The 23,633-nt window shown below is 41.0% G+C and overlaps 2 protein-coding genes across 3 annotated transcripts in view; one reads left to right on the top strand and one right to left on the bottom strand.

Annotated features, from left to right (window-relative positions):
- On the bottom strand, positions 1–17,023 carry LOC114002694 (solute carrier family 4 member 1 adaptor protein). The gene is made up of 14 exons (XM_039379119.1): positions 16,394–17,023; positions 15,416–15,599; positions 14,591–14,713; positions 13,684–13,744; positions 12,663–12,802; positions 12,366–12,526; positions 11,753–11,822; positions 8,167–8,356; positions 7,215–7,326; positions 5,883–6,126; positions 4,983–5,057; positions 3,884–3,954; positions 1,658–1,730; positions 1–432 (listed from the first exon to the last, which is right to left on the bottom strand). The coding sequence occupies exons 1-14, from the start codon at positions 16,937–16,939 to the stop codon at positions 383–385; spliced, it is 2,100 nt and encodes a 699-aa protein (XP_039235053.1). The 5' UTR covers positions 16,940–17,023; the 3' UTR covers positions 1–382.
- SUPT7L (SPT7 like, STAGA complex subunit gamma) overlaps positions 16,844–23,633 on the top strand; it is an 18,717-nt gene continuing 11,927 nt past the window's right edge. The window contains exons 1-2 of one of the 2 annotated variants that reach the window (XM_027748862.2): positions 16,844–17,004; positions 17,468–18,116. In XM_027748862.2, coding sequence (XP_027604663.1) covers positions 17,704–18,116 — 413 coding nt within the window. In that variant the 5' untranslated portion in view covers positions 16,844–17,004; positions 17,468–17,703. Of the gene's footprint in view, positions 17,005–17,155; positions 17,223–17,467; positions 18,117–23,633 lie in introns of those variants that run through there. The other variant, XM_027748861.2, reaches the window with a different exon arrangement.

A 23,633-nucleotide genomic window follows, 5' to 3' on the forward strand; every position in this document is an offset into this window, starting at 1 on the left:
TAGTGTTTCTTATTTTAATTGCATAAACCCAACATGAATAAATTTTATCAGGCCTGTAAGTACACTAAGGTGTATTCTTTTAATATTTTTTGTATACTTTTATTTACAAAAGAAAAAATGATCCTACAGTTTCAAACCAAATAAAAAATACAAGGCTAAAAAGTGGAAAAAGAAGCAGAACAACGTGTGGGCTTTTTCTTTAAGAAAGTATCTGAAAGACAAACAAAGGACACACGGGGAGAGCTGAGCCAGAGCAGCTGCTGATGTCCTCGAATTTGAAACAGCATCTGAAAAACCAACTCTCTTATCCCTCACTTCACATGTAGCGAAAGAATCCAAAGTAGTCTTTCAAACCTCAGACGTCCTCTGGCGCACTTGAAGCTCAATAGCCGTATTTTTCATTGAGATGAGTCTTGCCATCACCGCTTTGACCTAATGGACAAAGAGGAAGAAGTGCATTATTCCTTTTCCCCTCTTACCTAAGAGAAATGTGTATCCAAGTACGAAATAGCCTCTAGGTAGCACCAGCCATGCAAGCACAAAGAGGATAAAAAGTCAGACTGCATTTTGCAATTCAATGTGCCTTTTGATTTATACTTATAATTCATTTTAACCTTACTAATAGTGTTAAGATTACATCATGTATCCCTGTTTTTGTGGCTGGTTTGTTGGGGTTTTTTGGTGTCCTCAATATGGCATCTTACAAGGTAAGTTCTACTACTAGCAGGCAGAGCGGGAAAACGGAACTCCCTCTTACGGACACAGTTTGCTTGGCTATCCCAGACAGACCTCCAAGTTACTGAATCCAGTATTTTGTTCCAGTGGATTCATACGCCAGAGACATGCAGTCTTTTCATTGAAGGGTCATTCACCAGATTATAGCTTTCTTCAGTGAAATTTATTCTCATTTTTCTTATTCCCTCTGGAGCCTGCCTATATTATAAGCCTGCAACAGCCTTACAAAAATTATAGTAATGAATCTACTAAGTGAAGACTCAGCTTTGAACTTACTACAAAAATCTCAAAGCATGAAAATGAATTTTTTATTTTTGAGAGACTGAAAATTCATTACACTGTTTAAGAATAACCTCATTAAGCTAAAAACACCCTGGAACCAAAGTAAAAAAAATCATTCAACTTTAACATATGTTGGATGCATGCATCCATTATTCAGTGCCTTCACCAAAACATTACCAAGACTTCTCTCCAAAAACCTGACCCAATGATTGCATTCCAACTATTTTTGCAATAACCTGCAAAGAAGACTTTTGGATTTCACTGACTTTTACGAAAACTGAGAATACTAACATTGCTGGAGCATTTATCCCTAGTGAAGGCTTGAGCATGTCTTTCAACTAGATTATCATACCACCATGTGTGAATGGAGTTAGCACTCTCAGGTGTTACAAAACTGAAAAACAAACTTTAGGTGTATCTGTCCATTGAGATGAAGCTACTACAGATATGGTCTGTATTTCACTGCAAGACCTGCATGGTCACAGAACAAACATGGAGCAGAACATGCCAGAAAACATCAGGTTCTGAGTAAAGTATTCCTGAACGAACTTTTTCTCGAAGACTTACAAGGACACCCTGACTATGTACTAGGTAGATTCCTGAGTTATAAGACTAAAATTGGTAAGGAAATGGTTGATACCTGCAGGAGGAATCCATATGCAGTAGTCTGGGTCATCATCTGGGTACTGTGAGGAAAAAAAAGGTTGTTGAACCTGCAAAAGGGGAAAAGATTTTTAAGGTGCTGCGCCTCTCCATCAATGTGTCACAGCCACTAAATCCTCACTAATTCAGAGACAAATACTGAAAGGTAAGGGTTATTTCCACAAGAGTTAGGGATAAAAACAATAACAGAGAAGAAAGATCAAACCCTCAAATAAATCCAGTTTATTCCCAGTAGAGTCACAGACTAATAGAAATACTGGTTAGAGGGGACTTCTGGAGGTCATCCAGCCCAATTTCCTCCTCAAAAGAAGAACCTGTTCACTTCTGGACAGTTTATCTTGTCATCTTCATGTTTGGCAGTGCTGTTTGACACAGGATTTCTTTATGCAGGGGAAAGCTTTAGAGCAGGATTTTCAAGATGTGCTTTCCTGATTTCAATGCACAATCCCACTGGAAACTTTGGGCTTACGGTGACTTTCAAACTGGAGTATGTAAAAGTTCATTTGTTACATAAGGACAACTTAAGTTTTCAGAAAGAATACTCATTTTTTTTCAGGTCTCATTGGTATCCTGAAATGTTTAAAGCAAACCAAAACAGGTCACTTATAATGCAATTGTTGACACAGCAATGTCTCTTTGTCCCTAAATTTTTAAGTTTTGCGACATCAGCATCATTTTCTCAACAACTTCTGTTTTCAACAACTGAAAGTAGCTATATAAAAAAAGTCATGCAAGTGTAGAATGCAAGACTTAAGAGCTCAAAATATATCCAAGTTACTCAGCAATGATTTGCATTACTTCGTATTATCAGGACACAGTCTTAAGTCTGCAGTTGAAGTTTTCATTCCCTCAAAAACTTTCCTTCCCCAAAGTAACCTCTAAAACAGTTATTTTGGAAGACTAATGTTTTCCAAAACATTAGTCTGCACGGTTGAACAGTTTTTAGATATGGCTTGTGAAAATCACTTGAAAATTGTTTTTCCAGTTTTACATGATTCAAAGTTATTGAAATATTAAAAGAAAAAAAGAAAAAACTGACTTCTGGTTGATATTTTCCATGCAAGATCTGAGCCCAAAGGCAACGACAGCATGTGGAAAAAGTGATTTGTGATGGGAGAAAGAATACATCTAAGCCATCTGGCACCTAGAGAATGCTCAGTGTTAGAGTGAACTCTCTGCTGATGAGAAATGCTGACTTGACTGTCTCAGCATGAAAAACTGCCTTGTCCTCCCATATTCTTAAAAGTGGTATAACTTGGCCTTTAACAGTATAAATACACTCCTGATTTCTTTAGCATCTTTAGCAAGGCCAGCAACAAAGGACAATTCTAAAGACTGTGCCTACCCAAGCCCTGGGTCCTCCCCCAGGACTAACAAAGCAGCAGTTAGCACACACAGTCTGCTGGGAGTCAAGTTTATTTCAGTAAGTGCTGCAGGGCTAAAATTAGATGGTCACCACAAAGAAATTGTCATAATGGTCAGAACTCATGGCCCACCAAGTACAGTCATCTCCTCTGATTGCAGCCAGAAGAAGAACAGGGTTCACTCTAAAGGGAAGAACTTCACAATAAGAATTAGGCTGAGAGCATGCTGCCAGAGAACATCCTTCCCTGCTCTAGGAACACTTGCCTGAATTCCAGAATATGCAAAGCTCATATACTTTACATTTTAATACAGATTTTATGCATAGGAGAAACATTGTCTGGTACATCCACCCAAATTTAGTGATAACTTGGTTGCAACAAACAATAATCTCTTAGACTCACCTCTTCCCACATCTTACAGAGAAGAATGAGGTTTGATATAGACTAGTTACAACTTTAGTACAGCATGTTGAGTCAGTCAATACATGTTTCCCAGACTACTCTCCAAGGGAAATTTTGTAATGACATTCCAAAGCACCTATGTTCCACAACACTCATGATACAGGAGAAGCAGCACTTAGTAACTGCCAAGTGAAAAGGTGAAAAAAATAAATTTGTGATTAAACAGGGAGCCTCTAGCATGCCTGAAATGCTGTGCTTTACCTTTCATTGGAGACTCCAAAGTCTGTGTCGAATGGCAGTGTATAGTTCTACATTTGGGTCTTATTCAGCAGAAAAGCACTACTCCATCAATTTGTTACTATTTTGGTAAAAAAAAAAGTCTAGTACATTATTTCCTTAAAGTCTTAACCTGCAGGAGTCATGGTGTGGTAACTGACCTTCCTTGAGCTATTGGTTTTCTTAACTTTCTCAGATGTCTCTTCAGGTTCCTTATTTACTGCCTTGGATACTGGGAAGAAAGCAGATTTGTTTTATGACACATCACAAATGATCAGTTCTACCAGAAATAAGTTTACAGGAAGTTCACATAAAAATTAATACATCCATAAGGAAATCCAAGACAGCTCACTGCAACACAGTTCATACTTGAGAATAATACTGTTGAACATCTTAGTGTTTTTCAAACATTTAAATTATGTTAAACACTCTGTTGGTCAGCTACCTGAATGCAGTTTAATAAGGTCCTCTTTAGTGTGATTCTTTAGTTAATGGCAGATGTTCATTTTCTGAAAGACACTTACTATCTGTAATCACTGCACTGATAATTTAGAAAGGAAGGAGCAGAAAATGTGCAGGACCAATGTGCTTTTTAAAAAAAAAAACACCCTCACCTAAACATTAGAGTAACATGGGTGATAAGAATTCCTTGGTTTTCTACCACTTAGTCTGTGAAATATTGAGACTTATGGTTTAAGTCTGCAGGTGAGATGATGAGGACAGGACAACATTCTTAGGAGTCTAGAGTTATGAAAAAATAGTAAAGTCATACAGATCTCCTCCATGTTCAGTACACCTAATAGTCTTCATTTTGAAGATCTGACTTTTTGGATGTACATGCAAAAGGGTCATCTAGGTCATTAACAGATTATAACCCAATGTTATGTAATATTTGACACTTTATAAAAGAAAGTTCTGTCCTTCTGTAGCGTTAAGAGCTACTGCAAAAGAATAAGGGAAGCATTATCTTATTCTTCTAAATTAAAACAGTTTTTATTCTCAGGCTATTTTTTTTAAACAAAGGATCTCAAAGCAGTTATTGACTATGAAAAGCAAGGAGCACTGAAATACAGTGGAAGTGACCTGTCTCCACCATTCAGTTATCACTTCCCAAGCAAAACACAATCCTTTATTTCAAGTCTGGATTCTTAGGGCTCTGCATTAGGCTTAGTTTCCTTTGACCCACATAAGACAGTAAGCCCTTCAGTCAGTTTCTAAACCCACATGCTCCTATACAAGAGTCTAAATTATACTGCTCACCTTGAGATTTCTCTTGTGAAGGTCCCATCTGAGATTCATTCCTCAGTACCTTTGGCTCGGGCTGAAAATCAACCCCTGTAAAAGAAAAAAGAAAGAGATAGGTGGGCACTCTGCAGTAACTCATGAGCAGAGCACTAACATCCCTGAGACAAAGTACAACGGGGAACTCTGAGCTACACTTGTCTTGGGAAGAACTCTTCTCTCAAAAGGCCTCCAAATTATTTCATCCACCAAGTCCATTGCAATACATTAAAGAAAAACCCGTGACCAGTTAAAACACTTCTCAAGAGCAACCTGTCCAGCATTAAGCCCAAAAGTTAGAATTTGCTTTCTGTTATCAAACATATTGTTTATTGAGAAACATCATTACTGAGCTGTCAGAAGCATCAAGCTGATATCATCATGGCTAGGCTTCGCGAACGAAGATTTGGGAAATCAAGCTGATATAGAAAAGGAGGAATATACAAAGATACAGGAATACATCTTTCCATTACCACTTTTAAAATTATTTTTCCTCCTTACAAATGGATCTGAAGCTTTACACAGACACTTTTTTTTTATTGAGTCACTTCCACTGCCAACAACACATTGTAGTAGTTTCCATATGGACAATCAATCTAGTGGAAATGGAGCTTATCAAAATAGGACCTTTTTAGCATCCAGGAGATTTATTCTATTTCACCAAAATGCAAGAAAGCCAAGTTTCATGCCAACTGCCAAGCAGAGTTTCAACTGAAATCATGTGAAACTTAGCTGCTGCCACACAGACTCTGGACTCATAGCAAAAAAAATTATGCAAAAGAAATGGGCTGGAGAACTGGTGACTCAAACATTAGGAGAAAAAATCAGCAGTAACAGACTCAACTTCATTACTGGAAAAAATCAAAAACAATGGTTTACCATCCTGAAGGGATTCTAGATTCTTGTTATTGCAAGGAGAACTATCAGGAGCATTAGTTTCTTTTCCTGTTTCTTCCTCTGTTGTCGTTTTCATTTCCGGCTTTGATGCTCTGCTGTTTACTGCATCTCCTTCTTGCTGTTCTTCCATTTCTTCCTCTTCCTCCTCCTCCTCCTCTTCTTCTGGTCCATCATCTTTCATTTTTAACAAGCTTTCAGGGATGTCTGGACGCTTAACAGGCAACTTCTGCAAGACAAAGAATAGAGGTAGATGTCACTCATTACAGGAGAAAGTACACATACTATTGTCAGAGACAGTTGGTAAGGAAACACTCTCAGGATGAAAAATAGGTTTAAAGGGAAAGTTATTAGTAGAGATGGAATATGAAAAAATATGTCCAGTGTGGCAGTGAATCTGATGAGAAACTTGTTTAAACATGTCTTAAACTGGCTCTTTGTGGTCTCTTTGCAAACATGTGTTTCTTCTTCCCAACACCCCCCACAGCAACTGTTATCTCCTATGCAGGAATGTCCTGGGAAGGTGTCCTGAGGTGTCCCATTGGTCCTTTGTTTAACCCTTTCCTATTGGCTGTTGACCCCTTACCTGATGGTTTCTTTTGTGTGACCCTGAACTTGTGATTGGTTCCCCTTTGACCCTCCTAAAAGCCCTATAAACCCCTTCCCAACAATAAACTCGCTCTTGCCTCCTCTCCACGCCGGTGTGCTGTCTCTGTGCCTGCCATGGAGCCACGTGGGTGCTGGGGGGAGGGGAGGGCACCTCTCCCCTCCAGGCTCGGGGCCTGAAAAACCCTGTCGCTGGAGTCCCCTTTCCCCGTCCACCAAGACGTCGGAAATGGTTCTTCAGATGGAGAAGGAACTAGAACTGGGCTCCCCCACGTCGAGGGTGGGGAAAGGGATCCAGAGTCCAGTCCATAAACAAGGAGTGCAGTCTTTTCATAAGAGAGACACTGGAAACTGAATCATTCCTGGATATGATCTTGACTATAAGATCAAGCAAAACAAAAGGAAGTAAAGGACCAGCTGCTGAGATATAGCAGTGGTTCAGCCTGATGTCCCCAGACTGCCTCTACTTGATCCACTGCCTTTTGTCCATAGTTGTGTGACTGCTGGGCAAGGGCAAAGAATGGCAACTGCTGGCAGCAAACAATATCCAACAGCCACTGCTTGCCACCCATGGACCTTTCCCTGCTACAGGTTGCACCTCCAAGGTGTTTCCATGGATGTGAGAAGACGTGGTTGCCTCCTACAGTCACCACAGCCTGAGAAGGTATCCGAGAAACAGCCACTGACTCGCAGCACCTGAGTCCAACTTACCCCTAGGCTTCCAGTTTTCAGTTTGAATTTGCTCCCCCCTTTCATCGCACCGAAGAGAGGCAGGTTCATCTTTTTAGGCTTGTTCTCTGTGTTCAGACTGTAACTCCCACCCCTAATAAAAATTAAATACAAAGAAAAACAGTGCACAAAGTATCAAACAAGTCTTCTATATACAAATGCAAAAAAAAAATAAATCTGCAAATTAGAAGTGGATATATAAAAATCCTTTTATTTCTCTCCCACTTGCAGCATCCAAGGAGGAAGCTGCAGGAGATGACTCCTCCATCCCACATTCATGTTGTAAAATTCAGATACTTGTCCTAACAGGAAGCAAAAAACAAACAAACAAAGAAAAAAAAAATCTGTATCACACAGACTCCCTCAAGTTCAACTGCATACATACTCACATATGTATATAATATATATGCATATATAAAATCATATTTGGAGGCCAAGTCTCAATTTAAGTGAATTAATTAAGTAATTAAATCTCTAATCAAGCTGCCACTAGCAAATGATGAACCCAGCACACACCCTCTTGAATTGCAGCAGTGCTGCTGGGCAGTAGTTGAACAGCCACTACATTTGACTTCCAGACACATTTCAGAGAGTGAAAGTGGGTTTCATGTTGTACATAGTATCTCTAACATTCTTCATTTTCCTTTGGATGCAGGTTGGAAAAAAATTAAAGAAGCTGACACTATGCTTCCAATCCCTTTCCCACCTCATCCTGTCAGCTTGGGCTCATCTTATTCCAGTTTTGTGCATCTGTCTGAACCATAGATGCTGCAATAGCATGAAGGCACAGCGACTCTTTAAAGAGATGAGCCAGGTAGTTTGGAAGGCTGTCCTGCTTTTGTGCTTGGAAAGCTGTCCATTTACTGGGCTTGCACAATTGCCCATGGATAACAACAAGAGGAAAAATACTTGGTTTATATTTTAACTGACTTACTGGGGCTTCAGCTCAGGTAGTTCTGCAGGCTTGACGAGCTTTATTAACCCTTTCAGTCTCTGTTGCTCTTTCTTCAGTTCAAATGACCGCAAGTGAAGTTTTTTTCGTGCCACACTGTCTAAGGTGCATCCTGATTTTATTTCAGTCATGAATTCATCCAAGGAATCTTGAGCTGCTGGCTGGGACTGGACTATGCAAGATAAAGGGAAGATACATACTGTTATGGTGGGGAGATGAGAGCTGCACTCATGTGGTTCAGCCTTTAGAGAATAAGGCACATACAAACAACTATCCTTTCTGCACAGTTTCTGTTGAAACACTGGCAATTGTTAGCCCTGGAAACATGAAAGCATTTCTCCTAACAAAAGCCTGAAAGTAAACTTTAATCCACTTACATAACAAAACCTCTCCTAAAACTGAATGTTTCCCTGTGAGTAAGTGTCTCTGTTCTAGATTGTTCATCTCCCTCCAAGATCTGCTCTCCCTCAAAAAGCGGCTTAGGGTTCTTTTTGTAGTCACAGACTAAAATAATCCCAGCTACAAGGAAACCTACACCACTGAATGGGGAATAGCATTTTGGTTTTCCTGGAATATTAAAGCAGTAACATTTGGAAAACTCAAAATGAATCAACACATGATGCTGCCTCCTATCCCTGAAAGAGCGCATACAAAAACAAATTCATACATCTACCAAAATGTAGATGTAGATTTCATACATCACAAAATCTACCTTTGCTTTGATTGGATTTTCTAAAAAGAAAACACTGCTCTGTACTTGAAAAAGAGTAATGTCAGTCTTCCTAGTCCACCTAATTTCAAATATTAACAAATCTATGCATATTTGACTAATTAAAACTCAGGAGATAAAACTAAATCTCTAAATGACTAAGAAAGATAAATACAGAGTTCTAGCACATAGATTTCAAACAAAAGACTCACGAAAACTCCTTTCCTGGGCTTGAACACTGAGTTTTTATATGGTGTTCAAAAATAAGTTGGAAGTAAACAGAGAAAAATGTTTTTGCCAGAATCTTAACAAGTCTTTTGACAGATAGTTTTCTATCTTTTAATACTATATGAAAAGTGGCAAATCCAGTATGTCTTTGCTGCCTTACAAGTGTTTCTCTATATATGCACAAGCATAATTATGTGATCAGTAAGTTATTTTCAGTTCAGCTTGAGCTAATTAAGTAGCACTTGAAATTTTAAATGCATACAAATAAAATAGTCCAAGTTATTCTAAACAGCACGTATTTGAGCAGTTTTACATGACTTAGATATTTAGAAGAAAGTCTAATACCACTCATGCTTACAAATGGACTCAATTGAAAAGGATACTTCTGATCTAAAAGAAAACAGAGTTTACCATTTGAAAATATATGAAAGCCGTAACAGTAACTGTTCAAAGTTATACAGAATTAAGAGGCTCTAAAAGATAAGAAAGGGTTGTAGCATTCACCTCCACACAAGCATAAATGATGACAAAATGTCATAAAAGACATTCTGATAGAAATACTGAAAAAGAATTACTTCTTTTTCCTCTTAACTATTTATTTGAACCAAGACAAAATGCAACAATGGAAAAGGATTGCTAACAATCAATCTGAAACTTCTAGCAGGCAGGAGCTGAGCAGAATGATTGATTTAAACATCAAATTTAAACATCAAATTACAAAAATACGATTTAGTGACTAGTCACGTAATTCAGAACAATTAAAGCTCCACAATTAAAGCCACAGCTCGCTGCTTTAGCTGCAGAACAGTGTAAGTGCTTCAGTCAGTGAGTGATCCTCAGGGGCCAGATCACCCCCTCTTGCAAATCGGATTCTCTGCCTGATTCCACCAACAGTACAGGCTCACAGTTAGCATTTGCTATCTGTTGCAGCAGTTTTCTACACTACTGAAGTAAAATTTAACATTACTAGGAGGTGAATCAATCATGTCTATTATACTACATATCCCAGTAAAAAAAAAAATATAGGGCTATTTACTGCACCATCAACTTATCGATTATTTTCTTCTGAACAGGCAACCAAAGATGAGACTGAAGAGCTCTATGTACTTGATCTGCATTAGGGTGCATCAGTGAATGAGAGATACCAAGTCAGTCCGCCAGTAATTAGTTCCAAAGAACCCCAGGAAACAATTTTTGAACTTATACTGAGATTTTTTTTAGACAACTACTTTATTTCTCCAAGTGCTTGGTAAAAGGTGTTGCAATTTAGCAGATGAAATTCCAATCCAATACTGAATTATACTGTACTGCAATACAAAGACTTCGATTTTTTTCAAGGCTCTAAACTAGCTGTGCAACAGCCTGCAACTTACAAAAACATGATAACATAAATCAGCATTATATGGTGTTAGTAGAAGCATAGAAATGAACTAACTCTTCCTTCTCCCAGCCTCTACTACGATATGATTTAACAGTTGAGAGAACTGTTTCTCAACAGTTGTTGAAAAACAGTATCAGCAGAAACAAAGGCATCAGAACATATGAAAGCTTGGAATTACACGGCTCAGACAATATAAGCATCAGTGCCTCTTGTCAGTCAATCCTAACTACTTATCAAAACAGTCATGCTGAAAACAATTCCTTCAAATACACTCAACCTGAGTTAGAATTCTTGGTGGAATGGTACTGCTTTTTGAACAGGGATCTGGTATAATCTATCACCAACAAAAACATTGATACAAATGAGTTTTGGTGTGGAGCTGAATTACCAAAAAGAAACATGGCCATGTAATGCACAAAACACAGCCCAGCTGTCACACTGCTGTTAGGCTCCTTGGAGAGAAACTCTTCCGACTAATACTGCAACCTTTATTAATGCCAACTCTGTTAAAAAGGTTTTTTATGAAGAACCAGCCTAAACACATTTCCTTTCTGCCTTCCTTTTACTCCAAAAGACATCATCAGTAACAGAAAGCAAAATGCAGTTATTTGTGTAGTATGCTTTTAAATGTAACTCACTAACAGACAGAATCACTAGCCCAGAAAGGCTCTGCCTTTGTACACAAAGGCATAATCCTAGAACCTGAATTAGATAGCAAATTCACTGAACATATGGGTTAAGTGTCAACTGCTTTGACTCTACATTTCTCTTTTCCCACCTTTCCTTTTTAAGGTGCATCTACAATGAGAGAAGTGAAATAAAAGATATTACCCTTTCTGTCAGTTTTTTCTTCTTCCCTTATAAATGCTTTTGAAGGGAGTGGAAAAGACCCTGTTCCTCACTTTGGAAATTGGGTCAGTTCCACTAATACTGGCAGATAAACAGTGATAATACTCACCCTCTTAAAATCCAGGAGCTTGTACACTTGCCACCCTACTTTAACATAGATGCTGCTTGCTTTGGAAAAAGCTGCTTTCATTAGCAAGTGACCATACACACAGAATACATAAACCATTGGATGAAGAGCATAAGTATTCTCTCCAGCCAACTCAGTGAGCTGCAAAACTTCCAATCCCTTTGTAAGAAGTGGACACTGACAAAAGAAAGCACTGAAGCGAGAAATCTGTAAGATAATTTTAATCTCTTTTCTTTATGGAGAACACTACAATCAAATAAACTTCATACCTTACCTTTCCCTGAAGCCTTCAGCTTCTCTGTTATCTCAGAAAGCTCATTTTCAGCTTCCTTTAGCTTTGTGACCTATGAGAGAACAACACACTTAGAAGACTTTTCTATCGTCTTAAAATACCCTTTTAAGAGCTACTCAAATATCCTACCAAATTACTTTGATTTTTCTGCTTCTGATCTTTTACCAGAACTTCCTGGGTTGAAAAAACTATACTCTAGATTGCTCTTAAAATTTATCCTTCCTTTGACATATTGTTTAGACAATTTTCTTTCTGAAACACAAAAGTATGTATAATTCTGCAGCAGTGTTATACCACCACTGTGACACTCCAACCCACCCTACCCCTCACACCCTATTGTCTGTGTAGGATTTTTAGTTGTTATATGCCTGTCAATCCAAGATGCTTGTTCTTCGAAGCAGAATAAGGTTCTTCTCTGGGATGTGTCCTGCAAAACTTGAAAGCTTGCAATTATTTTCTGATGATTTAGAACCATTTCAAAAGTATCCTGTTCTGGCATTTCATTCACCCACTGCCATGATCCACTAAAGTTCCTTCTTAGTCATAATACAGGCATGGAAGAGTAACCCTGACACATCGTAACAATTCTTCTTACCAAGGAGTCATAAGTCTCTGGTTTTTCTTCTATTTTACCAGCTTTTCTCATTCTGTTCAGTCGTTTCTTTTCCACAGCACCAGTTCGATCGAGGAAGGTGTCATCATCACTGTCATAAAAATCCTCATCCTCCCAGTTCTTTGATTTCCTTTTTCGGGATACTGGGAAAGGTAAGGGAGAAGGCAAGAAACAAAATTATATGCCTACTAGTCAGCAATAAACCAAATTCAAGACACCAATCTCAAATCCCTAATTTAGGGCTTTTAGAATGATCACAGCCTTTGACTAGTTATTTACCTGCTTCTTGCCTCAGTACTCCCCGAGCATCAAGTAGCCTGCAAGCTTCCAGTGCACACTGTATCATTGCCTCTTTCTTTTTTCCTGAGTGGAGAACCTCTGCCACCAGCTGCTTCCCTGCTGCATCATCCACAGGCAACCTATTCAGTTTGAAGGATCAGAGCACAGCTCAGATACGAACAGCTTTTCAGGGATGCTACTCAGATATTTTACTTATCATGCTGGCATTGTTCTTCCCATTTCATTCTAATCTTTTTCTGTAGATTAAATATTTTCACTTTTCTTTTCATACAGAACCAATCAAAACATAAGCATGGATTTCTTAAAGCATGCAATTAAATTTGTATTTCACTAGTGCAAACAATAATTCTTCCTATATTTATTCCATTGGAAATACAAGAAGTTAAAAGGCTAAGTGTCAATCCCTGGATCGTTTTAAACACCAATATCTTGCATCCATGCAACACCAGTAACAAACATTTTCCATGCTTAGGCAAAGGATTTTTAAGCAGCACACTCATTGCAATGTTGCACCTATCCACTCGAGACTTATCTTGTTGACCTAATTTCCACCTCACCTTCTCCTGTCTTATAAAAGAATGACATTAGTGGCCTCTAGAAGGAACCCATCAAGAACTGCCTTATACTATAAAAGAACTGAAATTGGGCACACAGTAGAATTAACGTTGTTTTTTTTTTTCCCTCTGTCCCATTAGGAATTGAAAGAGATTGTTTCTCTTGTACTTCCATTTCACATATTTCTCAAAACAAGGGGAGCTGAAAGAACCTAGACTCTTGCTTTCCCCATTTTCATCTCTAAGGAAAACTAAATGCTGTCAGGATAGAAAGGAAAGGAAACACTGAACGAGGTACTGATCCTTGAACTTCTGCCTCAGTATCAGGGGTTAGGTCTAATTATAGCTTGCATGTGACATGAGAGTGACATGAGAAGTAATTCTTTCAGCTTTTGTTCATGAATTCAACAATTTCCATATACAAAAGTGAATGAAGACATACATACTTGATCCTGCACAGCCAGCTATTGTGCCCACGATCATCATATTCATATTCTAACTCTTCTCCTAGAAAGGAAAAGAAAGTTGATATAGCAACCAAAATTGAAATAAGCAAGAATAAACTACAGCAGAGAAGAATGTCATGTTTAAACAAAAGGGATAAAATGCCCTTGTTACATATCAAAGGACTGATTTTGCCTTACTTTTTATTTTTAAAACCATGGGATCTTCAGTTGGCATTATGCTAATTTTTTTTTTCCGCCCAAAATCAAGGCTTTTTCATATTTAAAAAATCTCTAGTGGTCTGCTTAGGAACATGTAGTTCAAATTAAAAACAATCTTGTCTCTGTATGTATTAAAGTAAATACACTGAAGTAATGACAGTTTACAATCTGAATTCACAGATATCAGATTGATTTTCATTTTAGCAAAAAAGTGAGTAATCTTTACATTTCACTAGCAACCATGGAAACTTTAGACTACTTAATTATTGCCTGTTGTCTTTTTTATACTTTCCAACTCTATCTCACAATTTTAGCTATCTCCAAATCGAACAATTTCAAATTTGATGGGTTTCAATTTTTTGGCACAGCTTCAAAGCATGGGTAGGGTTTGAGGGTCACTCCAGAGGAATACAAGGTGCTCAGTGCAACTCCCTGCTTAGGAATTAATACCTAAGTCTCAGATATACAATGGTGAGCCAAGTCTTGATTAAAAAATTCCAAACCAAATCACTACAAACCTCCACCAAAACTTGACCAAAAAAAACCCCATCACCCAAAATTGCCCCGTTAGCAGAAAAGTTGAGCTCCCAGATCACGCCTTAAATCCCACCCCCTCAAAATAAGCACAAATGTAAGATTTTATTAAATTGAAAAAAAATCCCATTTAATAAAATAAAAAAAAAGGTACCTTCTCTATCAAAAAAGCCCTGTAAGGCCTTCCTAGGATCTTTCATATAGAAAGCATCTTGAACATCCTGAAAATCAACAGCAATAGGGTTTTCTTCAACGTCATCCTCCTCAGCATCCTCACCTAGAAGACATACAAAGTGCAAAAAAGAAAAAAAGGTGAAACATTAGAAAGAGAGTACTAGTATATTTCAACTTTCATTAGTTTGAAAAAAGTAGCAGCTACATCATCCTAAAAATACTTCCCTTAACTTTAATATTATTTCTGTACCCAATCTAAAAAAAACCCTCCCACTTCTTTTTTTTGCTATTAGTTATTACAACATGAGATATAGTTTTGCAGATGAGTGTCCCTGCAGTTTTGGTACTTGCAAAGGTTTATGTGCTTATACATTTCCACTCAAAAAAACCCAACCCACTTTGTTCCAGAAAGCTGATTAATCTAGCAATCTATCTAGCTTTAAGATGTGGACTTTCTGTTTAAAGGTAAAGACAGCTATACCACATAGAAGTCTCAAGTAACTAAATTTCACCTCTCAGGCAAAAGTGTGGACATCATCACAGGAGCATTAACTAAACTTTCAGTTTCATGGCCTTTTACAGGTATAGGTGAATTACCTTCTCCTGGTTAAAAGGAGGTCTTGCATACTTCTCACTAGATATAATCTTGTCTTGTCACATACCCTTCTTTTTAAAAGGAAAAGGATTAATTTGTACTCAAGAGCTTTGACTGGATTGTAACTCTTGGCAGCCAGCTGGAAATTCACGGAAAACTGGCTTAAAGACCTTCTAATGCATATCAATCAATTTATACATCATCGCTTACCCATTCCCCACGAGCAGCTCATATCACTGTTCTGACTCCTTTCGCTTTTCTCCTCTTTTTCATCTTCCTCATCAGAGTCCTCTCCCAACATTGTCTTTTCTAGTTTTGCTTGCTGCTGCTTACGCAATGCCTTCAATTCAGTCACAGTTAGTTCTGACTCAGACTCCTGGTCCTCTTTGGGTCCCTATATCACAAATAGTAACTTAGCAGAAGTGTTTTTTAAAAGAAAACAACTCAAGTATTTTCAACACACATGCAGATTACACATTATAACAAAAACAAATTATTACAGTATTCTTCAGAAAGTGGAATTATTAGACCATGTTATGACGTACGCTCCAAAATATATTAGTTTTGATTATGTTTTCAAAGGGGGAAGGGGGAAACAAGCATTATTGTGTACTTGTCGGATATCAAATTGGATATCAATGCCAACCAAATGTTGTCAGATGTCAAATATGACTCTTTTAAAGGCTGAAGGGAAAAATTCCTGTCAGTGCTACATGGTTGAATTTAACGAATGAACACCTTCTGAAGCGCATGTAGAGCACGTGAAATGCTGTCAAAGTTCCTACTAATAAAAGCTCCCCTTGTTCACAAAGACGTGTTAGCTCTTTACTGGGGCATCATACTGTCGGAAAGACACTCCTAATACATCTCGTTGTTGGAAAGAAATGCCTTTTGCGCTCACTGCACATCAGCGGAAGCCGCCCAGCCTGGTCTCACGGCGAGCCCTCAGGGGCGCTGCCCCGTGCTCGGTGCCCCAAGGCGGCAGAAGATACCCACAGCTGGCTACTCTTCTCCCAGTAAAACCACCAGGGCAGCACTGGGCTGTTCCCAAACCTCCTCACACCTCAGGAGCGGCTTTTACCCCGATAGGCCCGAGGAGCCGCGTAAATTCCTGAGACTGATCCAGCCGAGGCTTCACCATCCCCGACACACCGCTCCGGGACCGCCCCAGCCGGAGCCCCGACGCACCTGTAGGAGGAAGAGGCGGGAGCTGCCGCCGAAGCGCAGCCCGTGGCCCACCCGCACCCGGCAGTAGGTGCGGGGCGGTACCCGCGCCTTGTTGAGGAAGGTGCCGTGGGTGCTGCCCAGGTCGTACACGTAGAACCCGGCGGCGTCGGGGTCGGCGCCGGCGCCGCGGTACTGCAGCACGGCGTGGTGCCGCGACACCGAGGGGTGCTCCAGGGAGAGCGCGCAGCCGGGCAGCCGCCCCACCAGGAACCAGCTGCCGTCCTCCAGCCTCACCGAGCCCAGCGCCACGCCGCCCTTCAGCACCTCTAGCCCGTACCCGGAGCCGGCCGGCGGACGGCTGCCCCACGCAGGCTCCTCGTAGCGCGGCGCGGGCGGCGCGGGCGGCGCGGCGGCGGGGCGGGGAGGCCCCGGCGGGCTGGGCCCCGGGTCGGCGGGCCCGGGCGCGGCGGGCAGCGGGCGGCTCGGGCGCTTGAAGGCGGCGGGCTCGGTGGGCTCGGTGGGCTCGGCGGGCTCCGCCGCCGCCTCCGTCGCCGCGGCCTCCGCCATGTTCCCGGGTCCGCACCCGAATGGAGTCCTCCGGGGACGAGCTCCGCGGCGCTACAGTGCCGGGGGTAGGCGCAGCTCTGGGGGTCGCGCCGCGGCCTCAGCGCGGGCCGGGACAGCGTGGGGGGCGAACCAGGGGAAGCGGCGGCAGCGGGCGAGGCGGGGACGGCGGCGGGCGCTGCCTTCCGCCCGGCGCGGAGGAGCGCTGGGGACGGGGGAGCCGCTCCCGGTGCCGGACCGGGACGCAGTTCCGGCAGGGCGGCCGGGAGCCGAGCGGAGCTGAGGGGTGCGGAGGGAGCGCGGGGGGCCGGCGAGACACGGGCTGGGGTTGCTGGGGAGCCACGGGCCCGGAGCTGGGCCCGGGGAGGGCGGGCGGACGGGCGAGCCGAGTGCGGCCCCCGGAGTTTCTCCACGCAAACCAAGACTCACCACGGGCCCCGCTCGGCGAGGCCCAGGTGGACCCACACCAGCCTCTGTTAAAGACAGAAATAATTCTCGCCTCACGAGTGCGTTTGTTTGTTCCCCCCTCAGGAGAAGGGATCTGTTAAATGCCGGAGTGGCGACCTGATGCTGCTGAGGACACCGCGCTGCTCAGCGAGGCACTGAGCGACAGCCTGCCTGACAGCCGTAATCTCTTTAGGAGTGTCATCCCAGCTCCAGTTCTTGTTGCTGCCCAAAGTGCTTTTCCCTGCGACAAGGCGCCTTTGTACCACAGTATCAGGTAGCCTTCTCCTGGGCTCTGAGAACAACGTGTGACTTGTGCAGAAATGCTGCGATACTGGGGTGAGATCCCGGTTTCCTCCAACCAGGCCAACCGCAGCTCCTTTGACCTGCTGCAGCGCGAGTTCCGTACCGTGGAAGTCCAGGATCCTCCACTGCACCAACCATCTGCGAATAAGCCCCGGCCCACCACCATGCTGGACATCCCCTCTGAGCCCTGCAGCCTCACTATCCACACCATCCAGCTCATCCAACACAACCGGCGGCTGCGCAGCCTCATCGCCACAGCTCAGGCTCAGAACCAGCAGCAGGCAGAGGGCATAAAAACTGAGGAGAACGAACCTCTGCCATCTTGTCCAGCCTCTCCACCTCTCCCGGATGACCTGCTTCCTCTGGATAGCAAAACGCCCAAAATGCCATTTCAGCTGAGGCACAGTGACCCAGAGAGTGATTTCTACAGGTGTGTTGGTGTTTCTTTGGGTTAGTTTTTGGCTGAAGGAAAGCTGAGTGTTTTTAAATATATATGTAGTTATGTTGCTTCCTCTAGGCTGAAGGGTCAAACAGTTGTATGTAAATTATAAAACGGGCTTCACAAAGGAAATATTTAGCTTTTTCCTGTGTGAGTAACACACACGTTGTTTAAAATAAATGTGCTTTTGTTTCCTATCAATAAAATGTGGATGTGTAGTGCTGATTTCTGTCCTGTTAGTGCTACATTAAATGTGTGTGAATGGTTTTGCTATCTTAGTGGTATTTCAACAAGTTTAGTTACAGGATGTGAAGTCTCTTCTACTTTGGTCACTTACAACTAAGTTATGTTTTTATAATTGAAAACCCGGAAGATGCATGAGGAGGTTTTGGCTGTTTAGCTGTAGGGTCTGCAAAGATGACATGGTAGCATATTTGTAAGATGTCAGTGGCTAAGGACCTATGACATAGTAACTATCACATTTCACTCTACTTGTTGTTGGTCTTCTGGTCAGAGGTGGAAATGAGAATGGGTGAAGGGAATTCTTGCCTCTGGTACTGGCTCTGCCAGCCAAGGGCTGGAGAAAATGTAAAGGAAAGTTGTGTTGCTTCTTCCTCTGCAGCTAGTCTTTGATTAAATAGTGTTGCCACCACCTCCCTATCTACCCATCTGACAAGCACTAAATTCACAAGGAGGTGTTGCATTTCTTGCAGGATCTCACAGTACTTTGTGGGTTATGTGCATTTAAATTACGGGATTAATTCTCACAACTACAACTTCCTGTTCTTAAATGAAAGACTGTGCACTAATGAACATGATGTGGGAGAGTATAATACATTTTAGTTTTGAAATGGGTGAATGCGCATCAACAAAATATAACTGATCAGTTAAATGCCACTGAGATATTCAATGGCCTGAGGTTGTATAAAATGCATTTTATTGAAAGATGTTGCATTTGGTAACATAGTTCCTCTGGACAGTAGAGTGATTTCTTAATACTCTTTGTGGAGGAACACCATCATCCTTCTGGAAAGATACAAAGTAGCTAGCTGAGAGGGATGAAGGGAAATACTGTCCTGTGGGAATAAAGTCAAGGTCCTGTGACTCCTGCTCTGTGGTTTGTAAAACTGAGAAGTTCTCTGTTCTGTCCTCCCCGGTGGCTTCAGCTTGAAGTTCAGTTTTCTGTGGCTCTGGCCATGTTTTGGAGGCTGCTTTGTCTTTTTGTTTTTCCTTTCGGGTCTCTGGAGTCTGGTTAAAGAAATGTTATTTAGTCGTCAGCCACGTGGGGGAGTTTAAGGACTACGTTGTGAAAACTGGAGAGAGAAATGTTTTGTGGCTGACACAGAGTGGATTTATAATGAGCTGCAGTGTATTCTAGATTTTAATTGTGTGCTTGCTAAACCAAACACATTTATGCTTTTCCAGAAGGAAAGCTTTGAGTTTGTTGTTGCATGTTTCTTCTTAGCTGTTTTAAGACACATAAATTAAGAACAGCAGGTGCTGTTCTAGAAGCAAAAATGAAGTTCTGTGATTTGCTGATGCTTCTTAGTGTGTAAAATCAAATTAAAAGAGGAACGTTCTTCCCCCTGATAAAATATGGTAGCACTCAATTTTATGCTGCCTTCTGAAGTACAGTTGTCAGACTTACGGTATTCAACTAAATCCATATTTTAATTTCATTTTTTTTAGCAGTAACCTGGGTCTGAGAAACAATGTATAGGTACATTTAGACACAGGAAGAAAGGAAGATAAGAGTAGCCAGCTTGAATCAGACCACAGGTTTCTTTAGCATAAATGTGTCCTCTTCTATTTCCTTGTTATTCATTTGCATCCTTTGACATGCTGCCCCCTTGTCTTTGATTTTGTTATGCCCAGGATTAATTTTGGTTTTCCTCTGCCCCGCCCCATACCTGTAACCCCTACCTCCTCCTATCATGAGGAAGAGGCAGAACCTAATTTACTGCTATTTTTCAGTTGGTTTGGTCTTTTCAACCCTCCAAAATCTGTACTACCAGCATTTTTATAATCATGATGCTATTTCTCACCTACAGTTTTCTAGACTGTTTATAAGTATGTTGAAACAAACTTTGATTCTGACACAGATCCCCAAGGGAAGACCTGGACTCCACAGTGGAGTGGACATACTTGCTTGTTGATTGATTTGGAGGAGTCTGGGTTTGTGAAGCGGGTTTTCCAGTTACAAAAGCTCTGTGAATTCTTTCTGAGCATAACGTATTTACCTGTGTTTCCTCTGATTCTTTGAATTTTCCTGATGCACCAAAAATATGGGGCTTCCCAGCCTGCAGTTCTTCACATCTGTTCTGAGGCTATTAAAAGAAAATGTTTTCACATTTCCTGTCTTCTGGTCCTCATGGACCAATGCAGTTTGAAGCAAGAGGTGACTCACCACAGCTATTCAGCTATTTCATCCTTGGAATTCCTTTAGTATTCCTGGATGAACTACTATCTGGTCCTGGTGATTTGCAAGTGTTGATGTTACAGTTCTTGGGATGCACAATAAGGGATTAATGTTTGGTTTTGGTTGGTGTAGAAACAGAAAGTAAACTTAAAGCATAATTGAGGAAGAATGAGTAAGGAACTGTAGACTTGAAACTATCATTTCAACAGGAGACTGCTACCATAATACTAGCTTTTCCTTCTTCTTTGTTCAGCTTCCTCAGATTAACATGGATACATCTTTAAAAGAAACCTAACCTACTCATGTGCCTTTTCAGATGCTTTTTCTTGTGTGTACATGGTTGGTTTTGTAACAGATTTCTCAGTCAATCTGTCATTTGCATTTCTGACCACATTGGATGTGTGCTTTGCATTGAAAGATAATCTGTAAACAAAATTGGCAACTTGCAGTGTGAAGACAGTTCATGATAGAAGGACTTGTAGTTAAGAAATATCTGTACAGAAGTAGAGGACCATGTGTCGGTGAGATAGCAGGTTTAATGCTGGGAAGGATTTGAAGCAGTGGAAATTAAAGCCGAGAGAACACACTTCCACTGATGAACTAAGCACTTTGGCTTAGTCTGATTCTAAACCAACTGGTGTTCTGGTTATGCCACTGGGGTACAATTTATTTTTGCCATTATCTATTGAGCAGTTTCTTTTCACACCTTTACAGCTTCCTGTAGACGTAGCATAGGTATTTAAAAAGAGATTTAGTCAGGATGAGATGTAATGAGGCTCTTTTCCGAAAGGAAACAACTTGCTCATTTGAGTTAGTGTGCTGTATTCTTTGATGCACTCTCTGACTAGTATAATCTTGTTTTTCCAATGTTCTCCTTCATTTTACTGCTTTGGAGAGGATGGCTCTGAAGCAGCCTTGTGGTACCTCATTTGGTATAAATCCAACTCCACAGTGTAATGTTTCATGAAATTGTCGTGTTCATAGGAAAAACAGTCCCTCCCTCCATCTGCTGCTGGCGTATGCTCACCTAGAAGGGAGCAGAGCACTTCAATCCCATGCTGCAGTTGAGTGAACCTTGGCTAGCAATCCTTGCCTTAGCCCAAACACTGTCCCCTGAAGATAGTTGCATGGGAAATGAACCATGAGCTCCCCTTCTCTCTGAGAAAAACAGCCTACCAGGAGATGAACCTGGGTGAATGGATTCTGCTGCCTTTGTGGGGTGGCTTGTTGTCATTTAACTGACTGACATAGAAAATGGGCCTTTTCTGAGTTTTGGAAACTTACTAATTCTGAAAATAAGTCTGGTTGGTATAAATGGACACTATTTTCCTGTCTTCTGTTGTGATTTTCTGCACGTTGCTGGTAGAAGTGGGAGAAGGTTGGGCTTTGGGTCTAATGAATTCATAGCTTGGCAGGGAGATTTTTGTCTGGAACATTATCTAGTGTTGGTGATCCATATATAAAAATATAGAACTCTTAGAAATGCAAAAATGAAGAGTGGGAAATTGGCCAGTATATGTGATAAATTTCATACTATATATTCTGTAGAGATCACCTCCAAGTCACCGATCTAATTTCCTGTCCTGTTAATCCATGGTGATGAAGCTTGAGGTATGAAAGCACTTTTGTTTACTTGTAGCTATAGGACCCTGCTAATTTATTAAGTAGGTTTGGCTTTGGATGGTTGCTGAATGGAGAGCCTTTCAGGAAAAGAACTAAGTGCTGCTGAGGGTGGCATTCTGTATAGTCATAGTACCTGGCAGGGTGCTTTTGTAGGTGCTGACTTTATGGATGAGATCTAAAACCAAGGCTCTTTAGGTATGATCATCAGGGAAAAGAAGATGTTTGCTTGTCCTTTTTGGGAAGACTTGACATTAGATAGCTGTCACATTTATGACACATAAATGTGTCCATATGGCTCTTTTTGTTCATGTGCATTCTTACCAGAAAGTATGTGGAAGTTAAAGGAGATGAAGAAAAATTATTTTCTCATTTGTTGGTTTCCGTTAACATCTACATTTCAATTATTGCTCTTTGTTCTGGCCTTTAATCATATACCTCTATTGTTTATTGTGGGAAACAGGAAAACAAGAGAAGAAAAAATAAGAAAACCAAAATTGATTGACCTTTCCAAGAGCAAGAGGTGGCGATTTGGCTTTGAATACAGTACCTGAAATTTCTTTTCTCTCTGTCTTTAATTGATTGGATTTCAGGTTGATTATATGCCCTTCAGCATAGTGACCTCACTGCATTTTAATGCTCACAATTGGTTTCTTTTCCTCCAGGAGTTTAAAAGGGATATAATATTCTCTGCTGCTTCTGAGCAGTGATATGCATTGCCAAATGGTTGTTGTTTTCTATTTTGCAAGTGGCTAAGCATCCTGCCTACACTTGCCGAAATCTGCATCTGATTTTTTTGCCCACAGCGTCTCTGTATTAACAGTAGCCTGGTTGTTCAGTGGGTTTGGTAGCATAAGATGCTCTCAACTGATGGCTACCATACAGCTGGATATGTCCTTTATATGCACTAAAGAAAAAGAGATTCTTTTTTATAGGCATAAATTTAGGGGGTTGTTTTCCTTGGTACTTGTTTATTTCTGTTGTAACCTCCCGGTCCCGGTGTTGTGTGAGACATATGGCTGCTTCTGAACTTCAGAAATCTGTCGCTGAGGTGGAAGGGGGAGTGAGGGAGATGTGACAGTTGATTTATAAAGGAACTGATGATCTTTTAATTCATCTTGTCAGGGTGCCTGCTGTCTTCTTAGCAAAGTAGTTACATAATTGAGAAGGAATTGGGATTTGAGTAATTTTCCATCAATTAATAGCTGGGATGAATCCATGACCTGAGATCCACATGTTCTTAATATCTGCTCAGAAATATGATCATATACAGCTTTTATTATAGTGTGGTTCCCCCCTTTATTTGAATAATCAGAAAGTGCTGAGCTGGTGTTCTTGAAAATGAATGATTTTGTTCCTGATAGCTCTAAGTGTCACCTTCCATTTTCACTCCTCTGAAATGTTATCTTTTTTACTGCTGTGTTTCAGTGTTTTTCTATGGGTCAGTTCTGAGGGTCAGGGGAACCTGA

This window comes from Pipra filicauda, unplaced genomic scaffold, assembly GCF_003945595.2.
Source record: "Pipra filicauda isolate LSUMZ 115617 unplaced genomic scaffold, ASM394559v2 scaffold156_size1729456_pilon, whole genome shotgun sequence".
Lineage (NCBI taxonomy): Eukaryota > Metazoa > Chordata > Aves > Passeriformes > Pipridae > Pipra > Pipra filicauda.

What these genes read in the sequence shown, in the direction of transcription:
- LOC114002694 (XM_039379119.1), bottom strand. Translation starts at nt 16,939, where the DNA reads ATGGCGGAGGCCGCGGCGACGGAGGCGGCGGCGGAGCCCGCCGAGCCC. An exon ending in GGGCTTTTTTGATAGAGAAG is followed by an intron (nt 13,745 to 14,590) that starts GTACCTTTTTTT and finishes TTTCCTTTCTAG; the next exon opens with GAGAAGAGTTAGAATATGAA. An exon ending in TCTAGAATCCCTTCAGGATG is followed by an intron (nt 5,058 to 5,882) that starts GTAAACCATTGT and finishes TTTCTTTTACAG; the next exon opens with GGGTTGATTTTCAGCCCGAG.